General features: G+C 41.7%; 2 protein-coding genes across 2 annotated transcripts; both read left to right on the forward strand.

The window, feature by feature from the left end:
* Window positions 1-6,088: 6,088 nt before the first annotated feature.
* Window positions 6,089-15,544, forward strand: LOC105995463 (solute carrier family 22 member 24-like). The gene is made up of 4 exons (XM_013029179.1): window positions 6,089-6,648; window positions 8,072-8,175; window positions 13,299-13,461; window positions 15,296-15,544. Exons 1-4 carry the CDS (start codon window positions 6,247-6,249, stop codon window positions 15,329-15,331), a joined length of 705 nt encoding a protein of 234 aa, XP_012884633.1. The 5' UTR covers window positions 6,089-6,246; the 3' UTR covers window positions 15,332-15,544.
* Window positions 15,336-21,501, forward strand: LOC105995465 (solute carrier family 22 member 9-like; the record flags this gene model as incomplete). The annotated part of the gene is made up of 3 exons (XM_013029181.1): window positions 15,336-15,419; window positions 16,345-16,460; window positions 21,349-21,501. Coding segments are annotated over 3 exons (345 nt in total), but the record flags the coding sequence as incomplete, so codon positions are not given.
* Window positions 21,502-21,703: the final 202 nt, after the last annotated feature.

The raw sequence follows: 21,703 nt of genomic DNA on the forward strand, positions 1-21,703 counted from the left end.
ATTCTGTCTCACTCCAGTGGGGTTGAAATCATCAAGAAGACAGACAACCATTGCTGATGAGGATGGGGAGGAGGGCAAACTCTCCTATGCTGTTATTGGGACTGTAAACAAGTGTGATCACTATGGAAATAAGTGCAGAGATTCCACAACAAACTATAAATGGATCTTATGAACATGCTAACTATTCTTGGGCATATATACAAAGACCTGCAAATCAATATACAAGAGATTCCTGTGTATATATATCTATGTTTATTGTAGCTGTTAGTATTATCCCCACCTCGGTCCTCAGCTCCAACCAGACTTGAACTCCTCCCTGCCCTAGAGTTCCTGCCAGAGAGCTGGCCACTCCCTTTCTTCAACCAGATCCACCGGCATGCGTGCGCGCGCGCACACACACACATACACACACACACACACTCACACGCCTCCCCCATTACCTTCCACTTGCATAGGGGCAGATGTCCTCTGTTCCCTCTCCTGGGAAATATGGTCCCTCTAATAAACCTTATAACCATCTTTCTACTGTGCCTGCTTGAGTCCACATGGTCACCAGGGGAGTTTGTAAAGGATTATTATGCTCACAAAGCCAAACTGGAATTCTCAGTAGTCGGAGATGAGGTTTGGTGAAGCTTCCCTTTTAATGTAGGAACCCTTCACTTAGGGTCCATGACTTTGATCGCAGAATTAGAATTTATGGACAAGTCAGAATGGTAAGTGAAAGTTTAACTGAAAGGTTATTAGATTTGTCAGAGAACCATGCACACTTCTAAGTACAGAGAATAAGATAGGTTTATTGCCAGGAAAGGGGGCTATCAAGACTCCTTCTCACAGAGAGAAGTGAGAAGAAGCACTGGCTATTGTCTGAGGTGACCTATATAACCTAGGAGGTTTAGGAGGGACTAGAAGGGGCTAGGAGGCAGAGACCCTGGTGTGGATGTGAAGGCCAGGGGCTTCATCATGGCAGACTAGGATTTATGGCTGCTGTCCAAATAGTAGATGAAGGGTCCTGCAACTGCCCTAACCTGAAGTCACTCTAAGGGGCTCTTGTTGCCTTCGATGGTGGTAGATGCCCCAGAGAACTGCCATCCCAAGGTAAAGGGGGTTGGAAGTTGATGATTTCCTGCCTTTACTATATGGGCCTAGTGTTGCCTGGGAAGGGAGCATGCTAAGCTGTGAGAATCGAAGGAGTGGACTACGCTGTGGAAAGGAAGCTCATTTCACTAACAGTTAGAAAACTTGGCACAACTTTATTTAATAAATAACCAAACAGGCAGACAGGCTGACAGACAAAAAACAAAAAGAAGGGCAAGAGCACACTCTAGCAGAGTATGCTTGTTTTTACAGGGTTATAGAGACACACACATAGATAAACATGTAGAGAGACACAGACCAGAGGAAGAGCACACACACACAGAAGGAGACACACAGAGAAATACCCAGCTCCTTGCGCTGTTGGGTATTTATAGGGTAAAGGCAGAGGATCTGGCTTCAAAGTTATGTAAAGATAGTGATTTGTCTTTGCTCTAATCACACCTGTTGTTACTTTCTGAGTTTCCAGGTAAAATGCAACCTGCCACAAAACAGATCTTTATCCTTGGCACAAGGAGGTGCCCCACTATCAGCATTTGGGGGCAGGAAGGGGCTTACGTTTGGGGAAGCAGTTTTTCTCAGGAAGGAATAGTCCAGTCAGACAAGAGTTCATTCTTGGGGTGAGGAATGCATCCTTCAAGGAAGGAATACATCCCATTGTCCCTCTTTGAAGCAAAGATGGCACTTCTATGTTTCTAAATACCACATCTCAGTTGCCTTCACCATGCCTCAGTTTCCTTAAATTATCCTAATTCCCAATCCACTGAGGTGTTTAATAGATTAGGTAATATAAATTGTACAAACATATTATGGAATATTACTTAGTCACAAGGAAGATTAAATTTATGGAGTTTGTAATATTGTACCTTAAATCAGATATAAATCCAGTCATAAGAAAATAGAGATGTCAAGTTTTGGAGTCTTTATTGGAGCTCTTGAGGTCTGCAGGTGGCCAATAGTTACAAAGACCTGTTACCCAGAACAGAACTTGCACCAAGCTCTGTTACAGCGGAGACAATGAGTTAGAAAAGCATTATACATAAACACAGCACAAGGAAAAGGGCTCCCCTGGGACTAAACAACACAGTGTATCTACACATTCCCCAAAGCAAGGCCCTCCTAGCTATCCATTTAGCCAGACATCTGCAATTCACACTAGCCAGCCGTGAGAAGTGCCAACACGGCCTGGTGCCAGCCAGAACAATGAATAAACCTACCCCTTACCTGAATAAGACATGCATGGTGTTGTTCTTACTCAGAATCCTCTTTAAAAACCTAATACCTACCACCATTTTTTTCTTGTCTTCTTCTCCTCTATCCACATTTCTTATCTTTCTGATAAATGTCCATAGGGGTTTTGTTATTTCTGTATCTTTCTCTCATACACATATAGATACATATACTACACACACACACACACACAGAGTCAGGAGGTTGAGATCTGTAAGACTAGTTCAGGCCAGGTGATCGTGGCTTGTGCCTGTAATCCTAGCAACTCACCAGGCTGAGATCTGAGCATGACCGTTTGAAGCCAGCCAAGGAAGGGCAGGAAAGTCCATGAGACTCTTACCTCCAATTGATTACAGAAAAAGCCAAAAGTGGCACTATGGCTCAAAGGGTAGAGCGCTAGTCTTGAGCAAAAAGAGCCTAAAGACACTACTCAGCCCCAGCGTTTTAAGACCAAGACTGGCAAAAACAAACAAACAACAACAATAACAACAACAAAAATAACCTGTAGTTTGAAACTAGCAAAGGCAGAAAAGCCCATGAAACTGGGTCCCAGTGTCTCACACCTGCAATCTTAGTGTCATAAATATGCTCTCTAAGAACCACAGGGGTCACAAGGATAAGCACAAAAATAAAGAACTGCTCCACAAGGCAAAAATTACTTCTTTGTGGAAGGCTGAGCCACTGGCCAAAATCAGGCAAGCAAGCACACAGAGCAGGCAGGCTGCTCTGATGTTTACTCCTAATGCAGAGATCCTGCTTCTCTGGTCAGAACAGCTGAGTTCAGGAACATAGTCTGCTCCCTACTGGCTAGTTTCATAGTGTACAATGTATTTATATAAGATGAGTTAGAAATAAGATTAACAGTACACAAGTAATCATCAAGTATGTCCACACCCTCTGTTATATCTTGAATAGTCTGGAGTGTGGCATAATTCCATCTTGAAAAGAAAAAAGAACTGTTTAAAGACAGAACCTTACCTTTCAACAGTCCTTTCTCATCCCAGATCAGTTCTTCTTTTCCTTAACAGGAGCCAAGCCACCACAGCAAGGCAGGAATTTATAAGCAATACACTTCGATAGAAAAGAGAGTTTTTCTCTCATCAGCTACTCAGGATGCTCAAGTCTGAGGAAAATGGCTTGAAACCAGCACAGGCAGAAAATTCTGTGAGAGTCTTACTCAAAAACACACTTGCAAGTGCAGCCATGGTTCAAGCAGTAGAGGATCAGCCTTGAAGCAGATAGCTGAAGGAAAGCTTACTGGCCCAGGACCCTAGCCCCAGCACTGGAGTATGTGTGACCATGTGGGCAAACACACACACATATGTACACACACACACACACACATATGTACACACACACACACACACCAGGGAGGTACTTTTACCCCTTTCTCTACAATTTTGCCTAGAGTCCTATGTTAGGTTCCATTGACACTTTCATGAAACTAAAATTCTTAATTCTGGATTCATCAAGTTTCTGTACACTAACTACTGTCCTCATCTGATTTGTTTCAGATTTTTAAAGATTCAGGGCAATGTAGGATGTCTCCAAACCACCATCTCCCCCCACCCTTTGTGTTTATTTCTATTCTACTTTTCTCTTGGTGATATTAGAGTTTGAACTGTCAGGTGTTGTACTGCTTGAGCCTCATCTCCAGACATTTTGCCTTCATAATTTGTCTAATGGGGCCTCCTGTGGACCATGATGCTCACATATGTGTTCCCACCTAGCTGGGAGGATAGGCACACACCGCCACACCCAACTCTTACTAGTCATGGTGAGATCTCATGAGCTTTGCCTAGACTAGCCTTGAACCATCATCCTCTCCATCTCCCCATCCTGAGTAGTTAGGATTATGGGTGTGAGACACCATAGTGGGATGCTTTTATTTTTTTAATCTTACCTCTTAGATTTACTTAATTATATTTATTTATATTATTTCATGACTGGACATTTTATCATATACATTCCTAGGTGCTGAGTTCAAGTTCAAGCCCCATGACCCATAAAAAAGGGAAGAAGACAGAGGAAGAGGAGGAGGAGGAAGAAAAGGAGGAGGAGGAAGAAGGAAAAGAGGAGCAGCGACGACTCCAGTGCGGCCGTGGCAGGAGAGATGCCGCCCCTGGAAGGAGATGACGATACATCACGCATGGAGGAAGTGGACTAGGCCCAGCGAGCTCCACACCTCACCTTCATTCCCTCTGATAATATCCCCAGGATTTTGTTTATTTTTGTTAACATTTAAAAAGTCTTTATAGCATGACTACTACTTAAATGGGAGGATAAGATTTCTTTCTACTTGTAAGTGATACTGTGACATCGTAGGTAAAGCAGATTAGTAATGCTTTTTTCTAGTTTCACCTTGGTTTGGACAGGTGAAGATGTTTGTTGTAAGCTCTAACGTGACCTGTTTATGGTCTCAAGTGTTTAGCTATTAAGCCAGATTCCTTAGCAGACCAAGTCTTTTGTCATTGATGTATTCTGGCACATTACCTTGATGTTTAAAGAAATGTTTTTGTTGAAATGGCTTGAGTTTCATCAGAGAGGGTCCAATTAGTTTTCCTTCCCTTGTAGTTAATGCTGCATGTGCTAGTCCTCTAGAAATATGTGTTAGGCTGACACAACTTGATGGAACTCCACAGGGCTTGTTTTCCAAAGAAAAATGTACCATTTAGAGAAATACAAATAAACTTCCCCAGATGTTATGTTAAAAAAAACATTAAAGCCACTCAGTAGCAGAAAAAAAAAGAAAAAGAAAAAGAGGGGCAGGAGGAGGAGGGGGAACAGAAGGAGGAAGAGCAGGAGGAGGAAGAAGAGGAGGAGGAAGAAGAGGAAGAGGAGGAAAAGGAGGAGAAACAGAAGGGAGGGCAGAGGATGAGGAGGAAAAGTGGTGTCAAGCATCACTGGCTCATGCTTGAAATCCTAGCTGGTCAGGGGGATGTTATCTGACTTCACTGCCAACTCCATGAGGAATATCTGTGGTATTTTTCTTTTCTTTTCTTTTCTTTTTTTTCTTGGTCATGGGGCCTGAACTCTGGGCCTGGGCAATGTCCCTCAGCTCTTAGCTCAAGGTGAGCACTCTACCACTTGAGCCACAGGACCACTTCTGGCCTTTTCTGCTTATGTGGTGCTGAGGAATCAAACCCAGGGCCTCATGCATGCAAGGCAAGCACTCTACCACTGAGCCACTTTCCCAGCCCAATCTGTGGCATTCTTATATGCAACTAACCATTGAAACGCAAGCAATGGAGCTGTGGCCCAAGTGGTAGAATGCTGGCCTTGAACAAAAGAAGTTCAAGGAGAGCTCCCAGGCCTTGAGTTCATGCACCAGGACCAGCATACACACAAATACATTATTTGCTTCCTCCCTTTCTCTATTCTTTTTTCCCTATTTCAAATGTTATAAAAGCACCATGACTAGAATAATTTAAACACTAACCAAAAGTCAGCATTTATATTCACCATTCCACTTTGCTTTACAACTAACTAACCACATCTTTCATTAACTGAGGGAAAATTCCACTCTGCTCCGTTTTTGTGCACAGAAATATAATAAACCAGTTAATTTCTGGGTGTCCAATGTCCCCCTTCTGAAGAAGGGGGAAAAAAAGAAAACATTTTACACATGCCTTTAGATTATAAAATCACTCAGCTCCTCAAGAAGTGCAAAGATCACAGTCATTCCTTGAAACCAACAACAAAAAGTCCCTTCTAGCAACTATTAAAGCCATCTAGCTGCCAAAACCCACAGGACCAGGAAATTCCTTCCCCAGGCATAGAGTGGTGAGACAGGGCCCAGTGAGAAGACAGTGAGTTGGGACAAGTGCAGCACTGCTGGGCTAGTGGAGGGAAACGTGTTCCCATCTCAATATATCTCATAGCAGCACTACATTCCCCTTGGGGGAGACTTCCTGTTCAGTCCCAATGGGTTTCGAGGTCCTACTGGATCATGTTGGAGTCCTAGGAAGATTCCAGATCCTTCAGCTACTTTGCTTTTTCATCATAATTCTTATAGCATATCCCCACGTTCTATTGGAGAACTTCACAGCAGCCGTGCCTGAGCACCGCTGCTGGGTGCGCATCCTCGACAATGGCACGCTCTCTGACAATGGCACTGGGCTCCTCAGCCAGGAGGACCTCCTGAGAATCTCCATCCCACTCGACTCCAACCTCAGGCCAGAGAAGTGCCGGCGCTTTGTCCATCCCCAATGGCAGCTCCTCCACCTGAACAGCACCTTCTGGAACCTGAGTGAGGCAGCAACAGAGCCCTGTGTGGACGGCTGGGTGTATGACAAAAGCTACTTCCACTCCACTATTGTCACTGAGGTAAGGGGCCCCATTTAAATCTTCTGTGTCTCTCCTCTAAGGTTTTTGCAGTAACACAGAGAATAAACTTGCTTTATATATTAAATCACAGGGTATATTATAGTCAGCCATTTTTTCCCCTATTCCTTCAGCAAGTAGCAACTGCTCATCTAAACTATCATGATGATGAGTAGCTAGTGAGGTCATAATAAAATAATCTAAACACCTGTTATTAAATCATTTGATCTAATGAGAAAAGCAATTGGCATTTTAAAGTACAATTGACAAATCATGAAGATAAATATTATGCTCAGTTAGTGACTCTCAATACTTATTATAAAATATCACCCAGAGCAAGTTAATCAGATCCTCTGGGACATAAATCTAGGCCCCAGAATTCTGACACTTTTTATTGAACCAATGTTTGTCCAAAGATGAGAGTTACTGTGTCAGTTGAATTATTGAGTTGTAAGAGAAGTCAAAGAGACTTTCTATTAGTCACACTATAAAGGAAACCTTTCTTCCTGGAAAAAAATTTTTGTCATGTACTCTCCATTATAGTAAGTAAATTTTCTTTAAAATACTCCTTTCTATGCTATAAGTTATGGGAGCTAAAGAATGTTATGCTCATGGCTCAAAACTGTAATCCTAGCTACTCAGAAGGCTTATTAGATCTGAGGATCCTGGTTGGAATCCAGTCCTAGCAGGAACGTCTGTGAGACTCTTATCTTCACTTCATAACCAGAAGACCAGAAGTGGTATTGTGGCTCAAAGTAGTAGAGTGCTAGCATGGAGGAAAAGAGGTCTGGGAGAGCTCCCTGGCCCCACACATCTAGCAAAATAAATATATACATAGATACATACCAAATAAATAAATAAATACTGAGGAAATAAAATTCTACAAAAAAACGTATAGATCTAGGTGCTGGTGGCTTATGCCTATAATACTATCTACACATGATTTTGAGATATGTGCATCCTGATTCAAAACCTGCTAGGGCAGGAAATTCCAAAGGAAAAGCAGAAAAGTGTGCGGCTCAAGTGGTAAAGCAGTAGACTTGAGAAAAAGAGAACCAAAAACTCAGGGACAGCACCCAGGCACCACCCTGAGTTCAAGTTCCAGGATGGACACACACACACACACACACACACACACAGAATGTGTGTAGAAGCTAATGCATGCAACAGATGGAGTTGGTCATCTGTGGAGAAGAATAGAGAGATAATGGAAACTTTGAAGACAGAGACAGAACCTGAAGAGTTGAAAGGAGCTGAGTATTTGAAGGTGTGTGGACTGGCAGAGGAGAGTGGCTGTACAGGAAATGGACAGGAAGCAGGATCCACATACCACAGCACATTTTCCCTCACGGGAAGGCGCTTACAGTCTGTTTCCACTGAAGGCTTCAACTCTCCTGACACCGCTCTCTCTTCCTTTCTCTTCCAGTGGGACCTAGTATGTGAGTACCAGTCATCCAAATCTATAGTTCAAGTAGTATTTATGATTGGGTCACTGCTGGGCGGTCTGATATTTGGCCATCTTTCAGACAGGTAGGTGTCATTTCACTTTCTCTGTGGATGTTGATCAGATGGTATAGTCTTTTCTGTAGTTAAGAAATCTCAGCTGAGCTCTAACTTTAGTGTTCTATAAAGTAGTCCACCACTCAGCAGAAAAGTATCTTTTAGAAGACATTTAGAGAAATTTTAATTTGTATTGTACAAACTTAGACAATAGTGGGATCTGATGAACTGCTGTTTAAATAATCAACATACAAAAAACTAGTATCTTTTCAATATAACAGCAACAAACAATCTAAGAAAAAGTCAAGAGACCAATTTCATTCTCAATGGCTTTCTCAAACTAAAATATTTAGGATTAAACTTGACCAAAGAAGTTAAAGACCTCTACAATGAAAGCTATAAAACCTAAAAGAAAGACACTGAAAGCCAGGTATGGTGACTCATACTCCTAGCTACTCAGGAGACTGAGATCTGAGGACCAAAGTTGTACCCCAGCCTGGGAAGGAAAGTCCATAGACACTTACCTCCGATGACCCTGTGAAAAGCTGGTGTGAAGCTGTGGCTCAAATGATAGGGTGCTAGCTTTGAGCAATAACCTAAGGGAGATTAATCAGTCTCTGAATTCAAGCCCAATGCTGGCAAGAAAGGAAGGGAAGGAAAGGGTGTGAAAAGAAGGGAAGAGAGAGGGAGGAGGAAAGGAGGGAGGGAAGGAAGGAGAACCAAGCATGTGATATTTGTCTTTCTGAGACTGGCTTTTATTCTTCTGTTTGGGGTGGCAGGGGTGGGGGAGTGCATGCATGTGTGTGCCAGTACTGGGACTTGAAAAAGTTCAAGGGAAGGGCACCGTCCCTTCTCTTAGTTTTCTTCACTCAAGGTAGGCATTCTACTACTTGAGTCACACTTCCACTCCCAACATTGGAGATGAGAATCTCATAGACTTTCATAGAGGCTGTGCTGGCGTAGCCTCCTGACCTTCTAGGAATACAGGCCTGCACCCCTGCCACAGGGCTCTTGGATTCCTTTAAGTCAGGTTTTCTCTCCCCCACTACCACACCTCAATTTCACAGGCTTAAGATTCCATAGTATTTGATTCTAGTGGACTATGCGTGGTGTCCCTGCTTGAGCTTGCTTTTCCTACTTGAGCTCTGGACCTTCTGTCAGTGAGGAGAGACACTGACTTGCCTGACAGCAATCTGCCATCTTGCCTCTATCTCCTTATTTATGCATTCTTACATCTCCTAGTAGCCTCTTAGTAACATCTCTATACAGAATAACTCCATGTGTCATTCTCTGTCCTTCTTGTTCCCCTTCATAAATCAATTGCAACAAACTATATTATTGTTCTATTCTATGCCTGTATAGAAAGTATTTTGATCATATTCACCATTTTTTAACCTCTGTTCACTTCCTTCAAGAGCCCACACTCAAGCCTGACATGTTCCATCTTCCTACATTTTTATTGAAATGCAAGTTAATTGTTAAAAGGGCTTTACCATGGAATTTTACATATCCATAACCATTGTTTACTATTTACTATATTGTATGCTTTATAGTATATATTATTAGATAACATTATAAACTATACTACTGTATTATATAACATATATTATACTTATATAATTCATATAAATTCATAAATATTATAACATGTATTATCTTATATGTGTTTATATATATGTTTATTTTAGGTCTAGTATGCACATATGAGAGAAAACAAGTGAGCTTGGTAGTTCTAAACCTGACTTACTTCAGTTCATATGATGATCTCCAGTTCCATCAATTTCTATCAAGTGATGTAATTTCATTCTTCTTTATGGCTGAATAACATTCATGATACACACATTTTCTTGATCCATTCATGGCCTCTGTGTAGTATTGATAGCTTGACCCTCCATGAATATGAGTATATAGGTGCCTCTATAATAATCTGACACACATCCTTTTGAGAGTGGTATCATTAGATTGCACGGTAGTTGTGTTTTGTTTTGTTTTTTTGTAGCTTGTTAAGGAACATGTATACTGATTTCTCCAGTGCTCACATTTGTTTATTGTCCAAAAGCAGTGTATAAAGAAGATTGTGTTTTTTCCCCCCAAAATCCTTGCCTCCATTACTTCCTTTTGTTCTTGAGAGCTTGTTTGGAGGTTCTAGCAGGGGAGCACAGCTACTCATATACCCTTGACTGAAGACCGGTCCTCCTCTATCAGGGATGGTTGTCCTCTTCAACCGAGTGCACAGCTTCGGGAGGGACGCACATGGAGCGGTGAGGGAGGAAGGGGACACCCGCCTAGCCAGCCAGATCAGCCAAATCAACCCTGGCGATCAATGGGGTGACAGATGTCACAACCAGATCGCCCTGACATCCTTGCTTATGTTCTTGATGGTGGCCATTCTGCCTGGAATGAGGTGAATTCCAGTGCTGTTTCAATGACCATTTCTTTGTCACCAGAGATAACCAGTGTTTCTTCATGTATTGATTGGTCATTTGTAGTTCTTCCCCCCTCCCTTTTTTTTGTTTTGTTTTGTTTTGTTTTGGTTCCGGTTGTGGGCCTGAACTCTGGGCCTGGGTGCTGTCCCTAAGCTCTTCAGCTCAAGGCTAGTGCTCTACCACTTGAGCCACAGCACCACACCCAGCTATTTTTTTTCCTGCTTATGTGGTGCTGAGGAATCGAACCCAGGGCCTCATGCATGCAAGGCAAGCGCTCTACCACTGAACCACCTACCCAGCCCTCTCCCCCCCCTTTTTGTGGTCAATAATGAACCTTAAATTCAGGGCTTAGGTGCTGTCCCTGAATTCTGCTCATGGGTAGCACTTTACTACTTTGAGCCACAGTGCCACGTCCTTTTTCAGGGGGTTAATTGGATTTAAGAATCTCCTGTACTTTTCTGACCTTGCTGACTTTGAAACATGATACTCATATATTAGTGTCCTGAGGAGGTGGGACTACAAAGGGGAGCCACCAGAGCCTCACTAATTTGTACTCTTTTTGAGAAGTCTCTGATCAGTTCATTTGCACATTTATTAATGCACTGTTGATTTCTGGAAGTTTGGGGTTTTTTTGAGGTTCCTGTATCTATTGGCTGGGCCATGTGGTTCTTGTCCTTATTCCTATTGCGTGTATATTGAATTATGTATATTACTTATGTATATTGAACCAGTTTTGCATCCCTGGAATGAATCCTATTTGATCATAGTGTATGTTTTTTTATGAATTGTTGAAGTTGCCAGAATTTTGTTGAGAAGTTTTGCACTGATATTCATCAATGAAATGAGTCTATAGTTCTCTTTTTTTGATGAGTCCCTGTCTGGTTTCGGATTGAGGGTTATGCTGGCTTCATAAAATGAGTTTAGTAGTGAATGTTTGCTTTCAATTTCATTGAAGAGATTGAGGAATATTAGTGTGAGTTCTGCTTTGAAGGCCTTATAGAATTCAACTGTGAATCCATCTGGTCCTGGGCTTTTCTTGTATGGGAGGTCTCTTATTGCCATTTCTTTTTCATTGCTTGATATGGGTCTATTTAGTTGGTTTAAATCTTCTTATTCTCTCTTCTGTGAACTTTCCATCCACTCCTAAAGGGAGAGGAGGTTTCTGAGTTGTCTACTGTTCAAGATGAAACAGCTTTCTAAGGCACAAGAAGCCAGACACAGCTGAGAGAGGCTGTTAGATGATCTATCTGAAACTTTGATGGATTGTCTTCCCATTCTGTCTCACTTCTCAGGACTCTAAGCACAACACACAAACGGTCATCCCAAATATGTGTGTCTCTTAGTGAACACTTCTGACAAAGTCTCATATGTCACCTTTTTTATATGGCTTGACATGACACCAGAGTCCTTATGGTGACCTGCGTGTCCTCACTGAGAGACTGTGGACATCACATTCATTGGCAAATTCCTAGGCTTCTTCCATTTCAGCTGTTGCTAATATAAAAATTCCAACAAATCTCAAGTATAATGTTGAAATAATAAATATGTAACATTGGTTAATATTTAATATTTAAAGAATATGTATTTCAAATTGATAATACTTAATATTTATAGAAGATGGATTCAATATCTACCTTAAGTTACATAATATACTACCTTTGGGTATTTTTAGTGAGATTGTTTTTGTTCTTGAGTAATCTCACATAGTCCAGTATTTCTTAGGTTTGGGCAAAAACTGTCTTCAGGTGGTGTTTACTCTAAATGGCCATCAGTGACACCTGTGCAGCCTTTGCTCCCACCTTCTTTATTTACTCTTCCCTGTGATTCTTAGCTGGGTTATCTGCCATGCCTGTGTTGGGAAGCCCTTTTGTTTTTAGTAAGTCAGTCATTTGATTCTTTGACTTCCTTCATGACTTGAACTGACCTTGAAAACATTCTTTAGAAAAAAATAATTATAGCCAGGTGCTGGTGGCTCACGCCTGTAATCCTAGCTTCTCAGGAGGCTGAGATCTGAGGATCGCAGTTCAAAGCCAACCTGGGCAGAAAAGTCCATGAGACTCTTATCTCCAATAAACCAGCAGAAAAATGTAAGTGGCACAGTGGCTGAAGTGTTAGAGCATTAGCCTTGAGCTGAAGAGCTGAGGGATAGCACCCAGGTCCAGAGTTCAAGACCCACGAGGGGAAAAAAAAACAGAAACAAAAAAGAAAGAAAAGGGGCTGGGAAGGTGGCTCAGTGGTAGAGCGCTTGCCTTGCATGCATGAGGCCCTGGGTTTGATTCCTCAGCACCACATTAGCAAAAAAGAAAAAAGCTGGAAATGGCTCTGTGGCTCAAGTGGTAGAGCACTAGCCTTGAGCTGAAGAGCTGAGGGACAGCGCCCAGGCCCAGAGTTCAGGCCCCACGACTGGACCCAAAAAAAAAAAAAGAAGTTAATCAAGGCCAGGTGCCAGTGGCTCATGCCTGTAATCCCAGCTACTCAGGAGGCTGAGATCTGAGGATCGCGGTTCAAAACCAGCCCAGGCAGGAAAGTCCTTAAGACTCTTATCTCCAATAAACCACTCAGAAAACTGGAAGGGTTGCAGTGGCTCAAGTGGTAGAGTGATGGGCTTGAGCTGAAGAGCTGAGGGACAGTGTTCAGGCCCCACGACTGAACCCCCTCCCCTCCAAAAAAAGAAAGAAAAAATAATTACAACTATAAAACTATAATTACAACTGTGTTTTCTTCCAGTTTTAGAGTGGACAAGACCCCAATCCCAAGCTATGGTAGCAATGTTCACTTCCTACAGTACTGGGCAGATGCTCCTGGGAGGACTGGCTTTTTTCTTTCGCAGCTGGATCACACTGCAGCTGATATTATCCATACCTCTGTTGGTCTGCTGCGTGTTATCAAGGTAGGGACAAACTACATGGCCTTTAATGAAAGGGGAAAGTGGGACATAAAGGAGGTTCTGACACTTGGGATCTGTGTAATCTCTGGACAATCCTAAGTCACACTCACCCATAGTAACCATTGTGCAATGAGGACAAAGGAGAATGGAACACTGCTGTGGAGTTAGCACGTTTCTATCTTAGCCACAAAATTATTTTGGAATCTTTTATTAAGTATATGTTGCTTGGAATAAGAGAGGTTTCATGGTGTTATTTCCACACATGTAAATAAAGTACTTTGAACATATTCACATCTTCTCTTGGCCTTTCTTATGCCATCTTCCCCTCCTTGTTTAAAAAATAATTTTAAATGGTTTAACAGGCTTAGCTGTGCCATTTTTCACAGAATGAAGTTATATTTACATTCCACCCACATTAACTGACTCTCCTGTCCCTATGGCTCCCCTACAAATGGGCCCCTTTTACATTCATGACTTGTATGTGTAATATTATGTAAGAATATATTTTCAGATGCAGATTTGCAGATAAGAGCATATGATATATGTCTTTCAGAGTTTGGCTTTTTTTAGTTAACACAATGGTCTCCATTTTGCTATAAACAACATAATTTTGTTCTTCTTTTTGAGTAATAATATGCCACTCTGTGGATTATTTCTAGGGCTTATATTCTATTCCATTGGAATACGTATCTTTTTTTTTTCTTCCAGTACCATGATGATTCATTACTCTGGCTTTGTAGCACAATTTGAAGCCAAATATTGTGATACCTCCAGCATTGCTTTTTTTGTCCAGGAATGCTTTGACTCGGCAGAGTCTGTTGCACTTATCTATCAGTTTTAACATTGCCTTTTCTATTTACACAAGGCATGTCACTAGAATTCTGATTGGGGGCTGCACTGAATCAGTAGAAAGTTTCAGTAGTATATAAGCATGAGAAGTCTTTCCATCTTTGTTATCTTCTTCAATCCTTAATGTTTTGTACTTTTTAAGTTTTGAACAAAAGTGATAAAATGAGCAAACTCTACGACTTGAGCCAACAACTTTCCTTCTGGTTTTTTTTCTTTTTTTTCTTTTTGCTTATGTGGTGCTGAGGAATCGAACCCAGGGCCTCATGTATGCAAGGCAAGCACTCTACCTCTGAGCCACCTTCCCAGCCCCTCTTTCTGGTTTTTGATCATTCTGTGGAATAAAATTTTCATAGACTTTGCCTTCATAGACTAGGCTTCAAACTGTGATCCTCAGATCTCAGCTTCCTGAGTAGCTATAATTAGAAGTCTGAGCACCAGTTTCCAGTGTGTAGAATTTTATTGTGTATAAAATCACTGAAAAGGGGCTGGGAAGGTGGCTCCGTGGTAGAGCACTTGCCTTGCATGCCTGAGGCCCTGGGTTCAATTCCTCAGCACCACATAAGAAAATAGCCGGAAGTGGTGCTGTGGCTCAAGTGGTAGAACGCTAGCCTTGAACTGAAGAACTGAAGGACAGCGCCCAGGCCAAGTTCAAGCCCCACAACTGGACCCAAAAAAAAAAAATCACTGAAAAAACCCTCTACAGAGATTAATTATATGGCATATAGATCATTTAGGGATATTAACCATTGGAATGTCAATGGATACTCAGACTATTTATTCATTCCTCCTTGTTATCTATAATTACTTTCAATAAACACTTAGATACCCTCCCTGTAAGTCCACCAGAGAAGGCAGATTTAATCAGAAATGACTCTACTATGATGTACAAAGTCTATATGAAATGGAGAGGAAAAGATATTTCAGATTAAAGTTATGTGTAAAATAAGCAGTTAGATGTTTACTGTAGCTGTGTTGTCTTCTTTTTCAGGATGCTGGTAGAGTCTGCTCGGTGGCTGGTTTTTAGCAATCAGCTAGAAAAGGGCTTAGAGGAACTTAGAAGAGTTGCACGTATAAATGGAAAGAAGAATGCTGAGGAGACCCTGAGCATTGAGGTGATCTGAGAAGGGGGCTGATTACTGGGAATGGATGATTTGAACTCACAATCCTACTATTCTGGGTCCTTTAGGCATATCCCAAATTAGAATTTTCTAAGTGAGAAGATATTTATTTTTGGTTTTTGTTTTTTTACTCAGTCATGGGGCTGGGAGCTGGCCCTGAGCTTTTTCCATCAAGGCTAGCACTCTCTCACTTTGAGTCACAGTGCTACTTCCAGTTTTCTGCTGTTTGATTAGAGATGAGGGTATTGGGAACTTTCCTGCCACGGCTGGCATCGAACTGGGATCTTCTGTTCTCAGCCTCCTGAGCACCTGTCTTCTAAGTGAGACTTTCATATCACTGCCTTAGTTCCCCCACAGTCTAATTATTGTGTTGGCAAAGAGGAACCAAATTTAAAAATGTGTCTATCTTTTCTCAGAGTTGTAGCTAAAATCTGAGGATCAATATTCAAAGCAAGCCTGAGCTAGAAAGTCTGTAAGGCTCTTATCTCCAAAAAATGACTCAGAAGAAGCCAGAAGTAACGCTGTGGTCAAGTGGTAGAGTGCTAGCCTTGAGCAAAAGAAGCTCAGGGACAGCACCCAGGCCCTGCATTTCAAGCCACAGGATCAGGGTGTGTGTGTGGGTCTGTGTGCATGTGTGTGCGCACGCACGCACACACACACACACACCTTAATCTCCACACTCCTGTCATTTTGTCAAGTGTTTAAACAGGCTTTAATCCTACCTTATTCCCCTGAGTTTCCCTTCTTCCTGCATCTTTTGTGGTTCTTCCCACGTGAGACGGATTTAATGCCCATGTCCCTGCGCTGTAGTTTTCCTTGAGGATACAACACACCATATCTGTTCCATCTTCTAGTATTTAGCAATATAATTGGCACTTGATTGGCATCTCATGAGTGCTTATGACTTTTGTCGTCCAAGTTTGTGAAATCCAACCTGCAGGAGGAGTTTGAGGACGCCAAGGCAAAAATATCCATTTTTCAGTTGTTCCACACACCCAGGCTGTGTATGAGAAGCTGCTGCCTGAGTTTTATCAAGTATGTTCCTTTAAATAAATTTATCAACATATTCTACCTCCAATATCTTATTAGAGAGGAACTACATTTATTCTTTCAAAATCAATAGCAACAGCAGGCCAGGTACTGGTGGCTCACACCTGTAATCCTAGCTACCCAAGAGGCTGAGACCTGAGGACCACAGTTCAAAGCCAGTCCAGAGTAGGAAAGTCCATGAGACGCTTATCTCCATTAAATAACTTAGAAAATACCAGAAAGGGCAAGGGGGGGGGGGGAGATGGGAAGGGATGGGAAGGGGAAACAAAGGAGGCAACAATACATAAGAAATGTACTCATCTTGCTCATGTAATTGTAACCCCTCTGTATGGTATTTTCACAATTTAAAAAAAAAAAGAAATGTACTCACTACATTACTTACATAAATGTAAACCTTCTGTATATCACCTTTACAATAAAATAAACTAATTTTAAAAAGAAAAAGGAAATACTAGAAGTGGCGCTGTGACTCCAGCAGTAGAGTGCCTTGAGCACCAAGAGGCTCAGGTCCTGAGTTCAAGCCCCAGGACTATCAAAAACAAAAAACAAAACAAAACAGTGGTAGCATTATATACAATAGATCAATACATAAGAGAAGAAAAATGATGTTAAGAGGCTTATGTTCAATTACCACCTTGTTTTTTAAGGTTCCCTTATGAGACCTCTCAGTGAGACTGAACTACAGAAAATATGAAAATCAGAGCTGGCACTGATGGCTCATGCCTGTAATCCTAGCTACTCAGGAGGCTGAGATCTGAGGATGTGGTTCAAAGCCAGCCCAGGGTGGGAAAGTCATGAGATTAATCAATTAATCACCAGAAAACCAGAAGTGGTGTTGTGGCTCAAGTGGTACAGCACTAGCCTTGAGTTGAAGAGCTGAGGGCAACACCCAGGCCCAGCGTTCAAGCCCCATGACCGACAAAAAAAAGAAAAAATGAAAATCACATTCCAGAATGAAGTTCAGCACTGCATATTAGCATATGGAGTAGTCTACTGTGAAACATATGTGAACATTTTATCTGAAAGGTTTTATTGAAACAGAACTTACATAAAGAAAATTGCAGCCAGGCACAGAGGCTCACAACATGATTCTAAGTGCTGAGGTTGGGAGGATCACAGTTCAAGGCCAGCGCAGGCAAAAAGTTCACAAGACCCCATCTCAACCAATGAAAAGGGGTGATGTCATCACAACTATGCAGGGGCATAAATAGGCAGATTTGGTTCCTGGCTGGCCCAGGAAAAAAGGAAGACTGAATTTGGAAAATAACAAAAGCAAAAACCATATGGGAAGTGACTCAAGTGATAATGTCCATGCTCCCAGGCATGAGCTAAAACACCATTACTTTCAAAAGAGAAAAAGGCACAAATTCTGTGTTCATCTAGATCCATTTTATGAATTGATAGGCCCATGTATTAGTCAACCAAACAAGCACATTTTCAGTCCTTGAATCATTTCTCTTCTACCTATCCCCCATTAAGAAAAATAGCAACCAGGGCTGGGAAGGTGGCTCAGTGGTAGAGTGCTTGCCTTGCATGCATGAGGCCCTGGGTTCGATTCCTCAGCACCACATAAGCAAAAAGAAAAAAGCCAGAAGTGGCGCTGTGGCTCAAGTGGTAGAGTGCTAGCCTTGAGCTGAAGAGCTGAGGGACAGCGCCCAGGCCCAGAGTTCAGGCCCGATGATCAGACCCCCCCCAAAAAAAAGAAAAAGAAAAATAGCAACTATACTTATCATTCTCTTTCTGAGATTTTTGTTTGTTTTCTAAATTTTTTGCTAGATCTTGAATTTCACATGAGTGAAAAAATGCTCTATGTATATGTTGGTGTGTGTTCGCTGATCCTAGGGCTGGAAATTGGGGCCTGGGCAATGGTCCCTTAGCTTGTTTGCTCAAGGCTAATAATTTACCAGTGAATCACAGTTCCACTCTGGTTTGGCTGATTATTTGGAGGTGAGTGTCTCACAGACTTTTCTGCACAGGCTGGCTTTGAAACTTAAACCTCAGATCTCAGCCTCTTAAGTAGCTAGGATTACAGGCGTGAGTCACTGACACTCACCCAATATATGTACACTCTGAGCTATGGAGAGTGACAGAATTCCTTTGTGCTCCAGTTCTAGACTGCCCAACAAGAGTCACTATCACACCAAATCCCACATCCACACTGGGTTTCATGTTTGTCCCCATGTCCAGGATGTCTATTCTGTGATCCCCCAACTTGCCTGGCAGCCCTTGTGGTAGTGGCTTTGACATAACCTCCCACAGCTATGGATGCTTTCTTCTTTTCTCTCCATGGCCTTTCTGCACCTTCAGGTGTTCAGCTGTCCTTTCCTTTTTCATGATTCCTAATGCTCTTCTTCTCTTTCTTTCCTTAGCATGTTGCCTTTCCCCTTGCACACAGGGAGCTTCTAATCTGCTGACCCTTGGATCTTGAATCCTCTATTCAATGAATAACTGTGTTCTCACCTTGGCTACACTCGAACTTAGTACCTTCAGGGAGTTCATTGACCCACCCTGATTTCTTTGTCCTACTGAAGCAGGACAGAGAGGCCACTGGTTCCCCACCAGGATTTCCCATATCTCTATTTTGATATGTTTTGTCTGTTGATTATTGAAATTTTAGTGACTTCCCACTCTCCAAACGAGAGCGACAGAAATAAACTCTTTCCCTGAGTTATGTAATTCTAACACTGAAAGATTAAAAATTAGAGTTACACTTTACAATTGCTAACTGCTGGTTTTCTGTAAACTTGCTCGCCCTAGCACTAACCCCCCTCCCTTCTGGAAATAAGTAATGGAGTAAAAAGTCTCAGATGCCCAGATGCCAGCCCCTGGGACAAGGTTTGTGGTCATAGATAAAGAACAAACAGGTATGTTTTTCTGGTTCCTGTTTGAAAATTCCCTAAGTGGCCAAATGGAACCCAGGATAGGGACCCAAGATAGGGACCCAAGATAAAGAACAAAGAGTATGTTCCTCTGCATCCCTGTGTAAAAATTCTTGGTATAGGGGGCTCAAGATAAGGACCATCAGGTGAGCCCAGCAAACTAGGCCAAATGTTAATCACAAGCCTGTAATTATGTAAACTCCCTGACCCTTATCTCCCAGAGTGACTACCTCCATTTGATCATCCACGCCAATTGTTTTACAAAGAGTGTTATAAACGTCCCCACATAGTAAAAATGATTGCTGGAGTACATAGTGACTTTTAAACGGGCCAATCCCGGGGACACCTGGTGTTATATGCTAATCTTGTGGTTTTTGCCTTTAAGAATGCCTGTAACCGGGGTTCAGGGCTCTCTCCTGTGCCGAGGCAGAGAGACCGATTGCGCAAACGTCAAATAAACTCCTCTTGCTTATTGCATCTCCCGGCCTGGAGTCTGAGTTTTCTGGGGTGCCCTCCCGTTGACGAAAGTATCCCAGAAGTCTGGGGTCTTTCAACACCTCTGTACATCATTGTAACAACAATTTAAAAATTTTTAAATAACAAAGGAGAGTGCTCTCCAACAATCTATTGCCCAGAGATGCTATTAATTGGTATGACACTAGTTTTCCATCTGTACATTGAGCAACTAAAAGTTGCCTAGGCCAATATTGTCATGAATTTTAGCACAACATGCAAGGAAAAAATCCCAGTCAGTGCTTCTTAAACACTAAGTACTATTAAATGTGTTTCTTTTAATTGCAAGTGAGTATATCATTTTAGAGCAAGTAGTCACAATCCTTGTATAGAAATAAACCACTCTGTTCTCTTTGTTATATTATAGTGGCATTGAGATCCTTGGAGCAGGGGAAGAAAACAACAGAAAATCTAAAAGACCATGAATTTCTATTATTAGAGAGAAAGCATTGGAAAGATTTACTGAAACAATTTTTTGGCCTGGATTCACTTTCCTAAGGCCCACCAGAGTTCTGGCATGAGACACTAACCAGTATGATGCATTTTGCATTGATTAAATTAAATGAAAAGTGCACACGACCTGGCATCAGTGGCTCATGCCTGTGAACCTGCCTACTCAGGAGGCTGAGATCTGACAGTCATTGTTTGAGAGAGCCCCACCAGAAAGTCTATAAACCTCTTATCTCCAATAATCTCAGAAAAGCCAGAGTGGCACTGTGGCTCAAGTGGTAGAATAATAGCCTTGAGCACAGAAGCTCAGAGACAGTCCTTCGGCCATTGTTCAAGCCCCAGGACTGGCAAACAAACAAAAAACAAACAAAACACTCTGGCTGCTTGTGAAAATGCACATGATTCCATTGTATGTGTTTAACTTGAAACTCAGTTATACATATTTATTATTTCCAAGATATATTTTAAATATATACGATATATGTAATATATGTTATAGATAATATATAACATATACCTTATATGTAAGATATAAGATATATTTTTAATGGTGTATACATTTTGAATACATGTATGTTGAAGACATCAATGACTAAATTTGCTAAATATCTCATATCTTCTTTGACAAAAAGCATACAGTACTTGGAATGGACATTACAGAGGTTGAGTGGAAGAGGAAAAGTTGGGAATCAGTCCTGTTGAGCTCCCTGGTTCCATACCAGTGCTGAGATACAGAGCAAGTCACTTAACAGAGATTAATCTTATTTCTTCATCTCATCAGTAATGATGAAGAAACATAGTAATTTGAAGTTCATGAAGAACTATTATTAAAATTCGGCACAGGCCAGAAAGTATGATTCGCTAAGATTTGAACCTAAATCTAATTTTCAATAATACGTTTGTGTGCACCTACAGGGAACCTTGTGCTATTTCCCCAGGGAAAGCAAGGAATTCACTCATCTTTTTTTTTTTTGTATCTTAAATTCATTTGCTCTATCGTTTCAAATGTGTTTTTATTCTTTTAACTTCAGAATGGCACTAGTCATAGCCTTCTTCGGCCTGATACTCAACCTGCAGCACCTGGGGAGCAACATCTTTCTGTTCCAGATTCTCTTTGGCCTTGTCACACTCCTCAGCAGATTCGTTCCCTTCTTGGTATTGAATTATCTGGGCTGAAAACAAAGTTACATACTATTCCTGTTCCTGACAGGACTTTCGATTCTGGTCAGCACCTTTTTGTCCCCTGTTGGAGACCTGAAACCTGCCTGAGAATGCTCTGGCCTCTTTCAAACACCTAATTAACAAGTAGCCGGTCTCGGAAATTCCCAGGTGCACATTTAGATAACTTCCTATAACAAACTACATCTGGCTAACCTTAAAACTTCT

Source organism: Dipodomys ordii, unplaced genomic scaffold, assembly GCF_000151885.1.
Source record: "Dipodomys ordii isolate 6190 unplaced genomic scaffold, Dord_2.0 Scaffold117, whole genome shotgun sequence".
Taxonomy (NCBI): Eukaryota; Metazoa; Chordata; class Mammalia; order Rodentia; family Heteromyidae; genus Dipodomys; species Dipodomys ordii.

Coding starts and splice junctions, on each gene's coding strand:
- LOC105995463 (XM_013029179.1), top strand. CDS start 6,247: ATGGGTTTCGAGGTCCTACTGGATCATGTTGGAGTCCTAGGAAGATTC. Junction 6,649..8,071: donor ACTCCACTATTGTCACTGAG/GTAAGGGGCCCC, acceptor TTTCTCTTCCAG/TGGGACCTAGTATGTGAGTA. Junction 13,462..15,295: donor GTCTGCTGCGTGTTATCAAG/GTAGGGACAAAC, acceptor CTTCTTTTTCAG/GATGCTGGTAGAGTCTGCTC.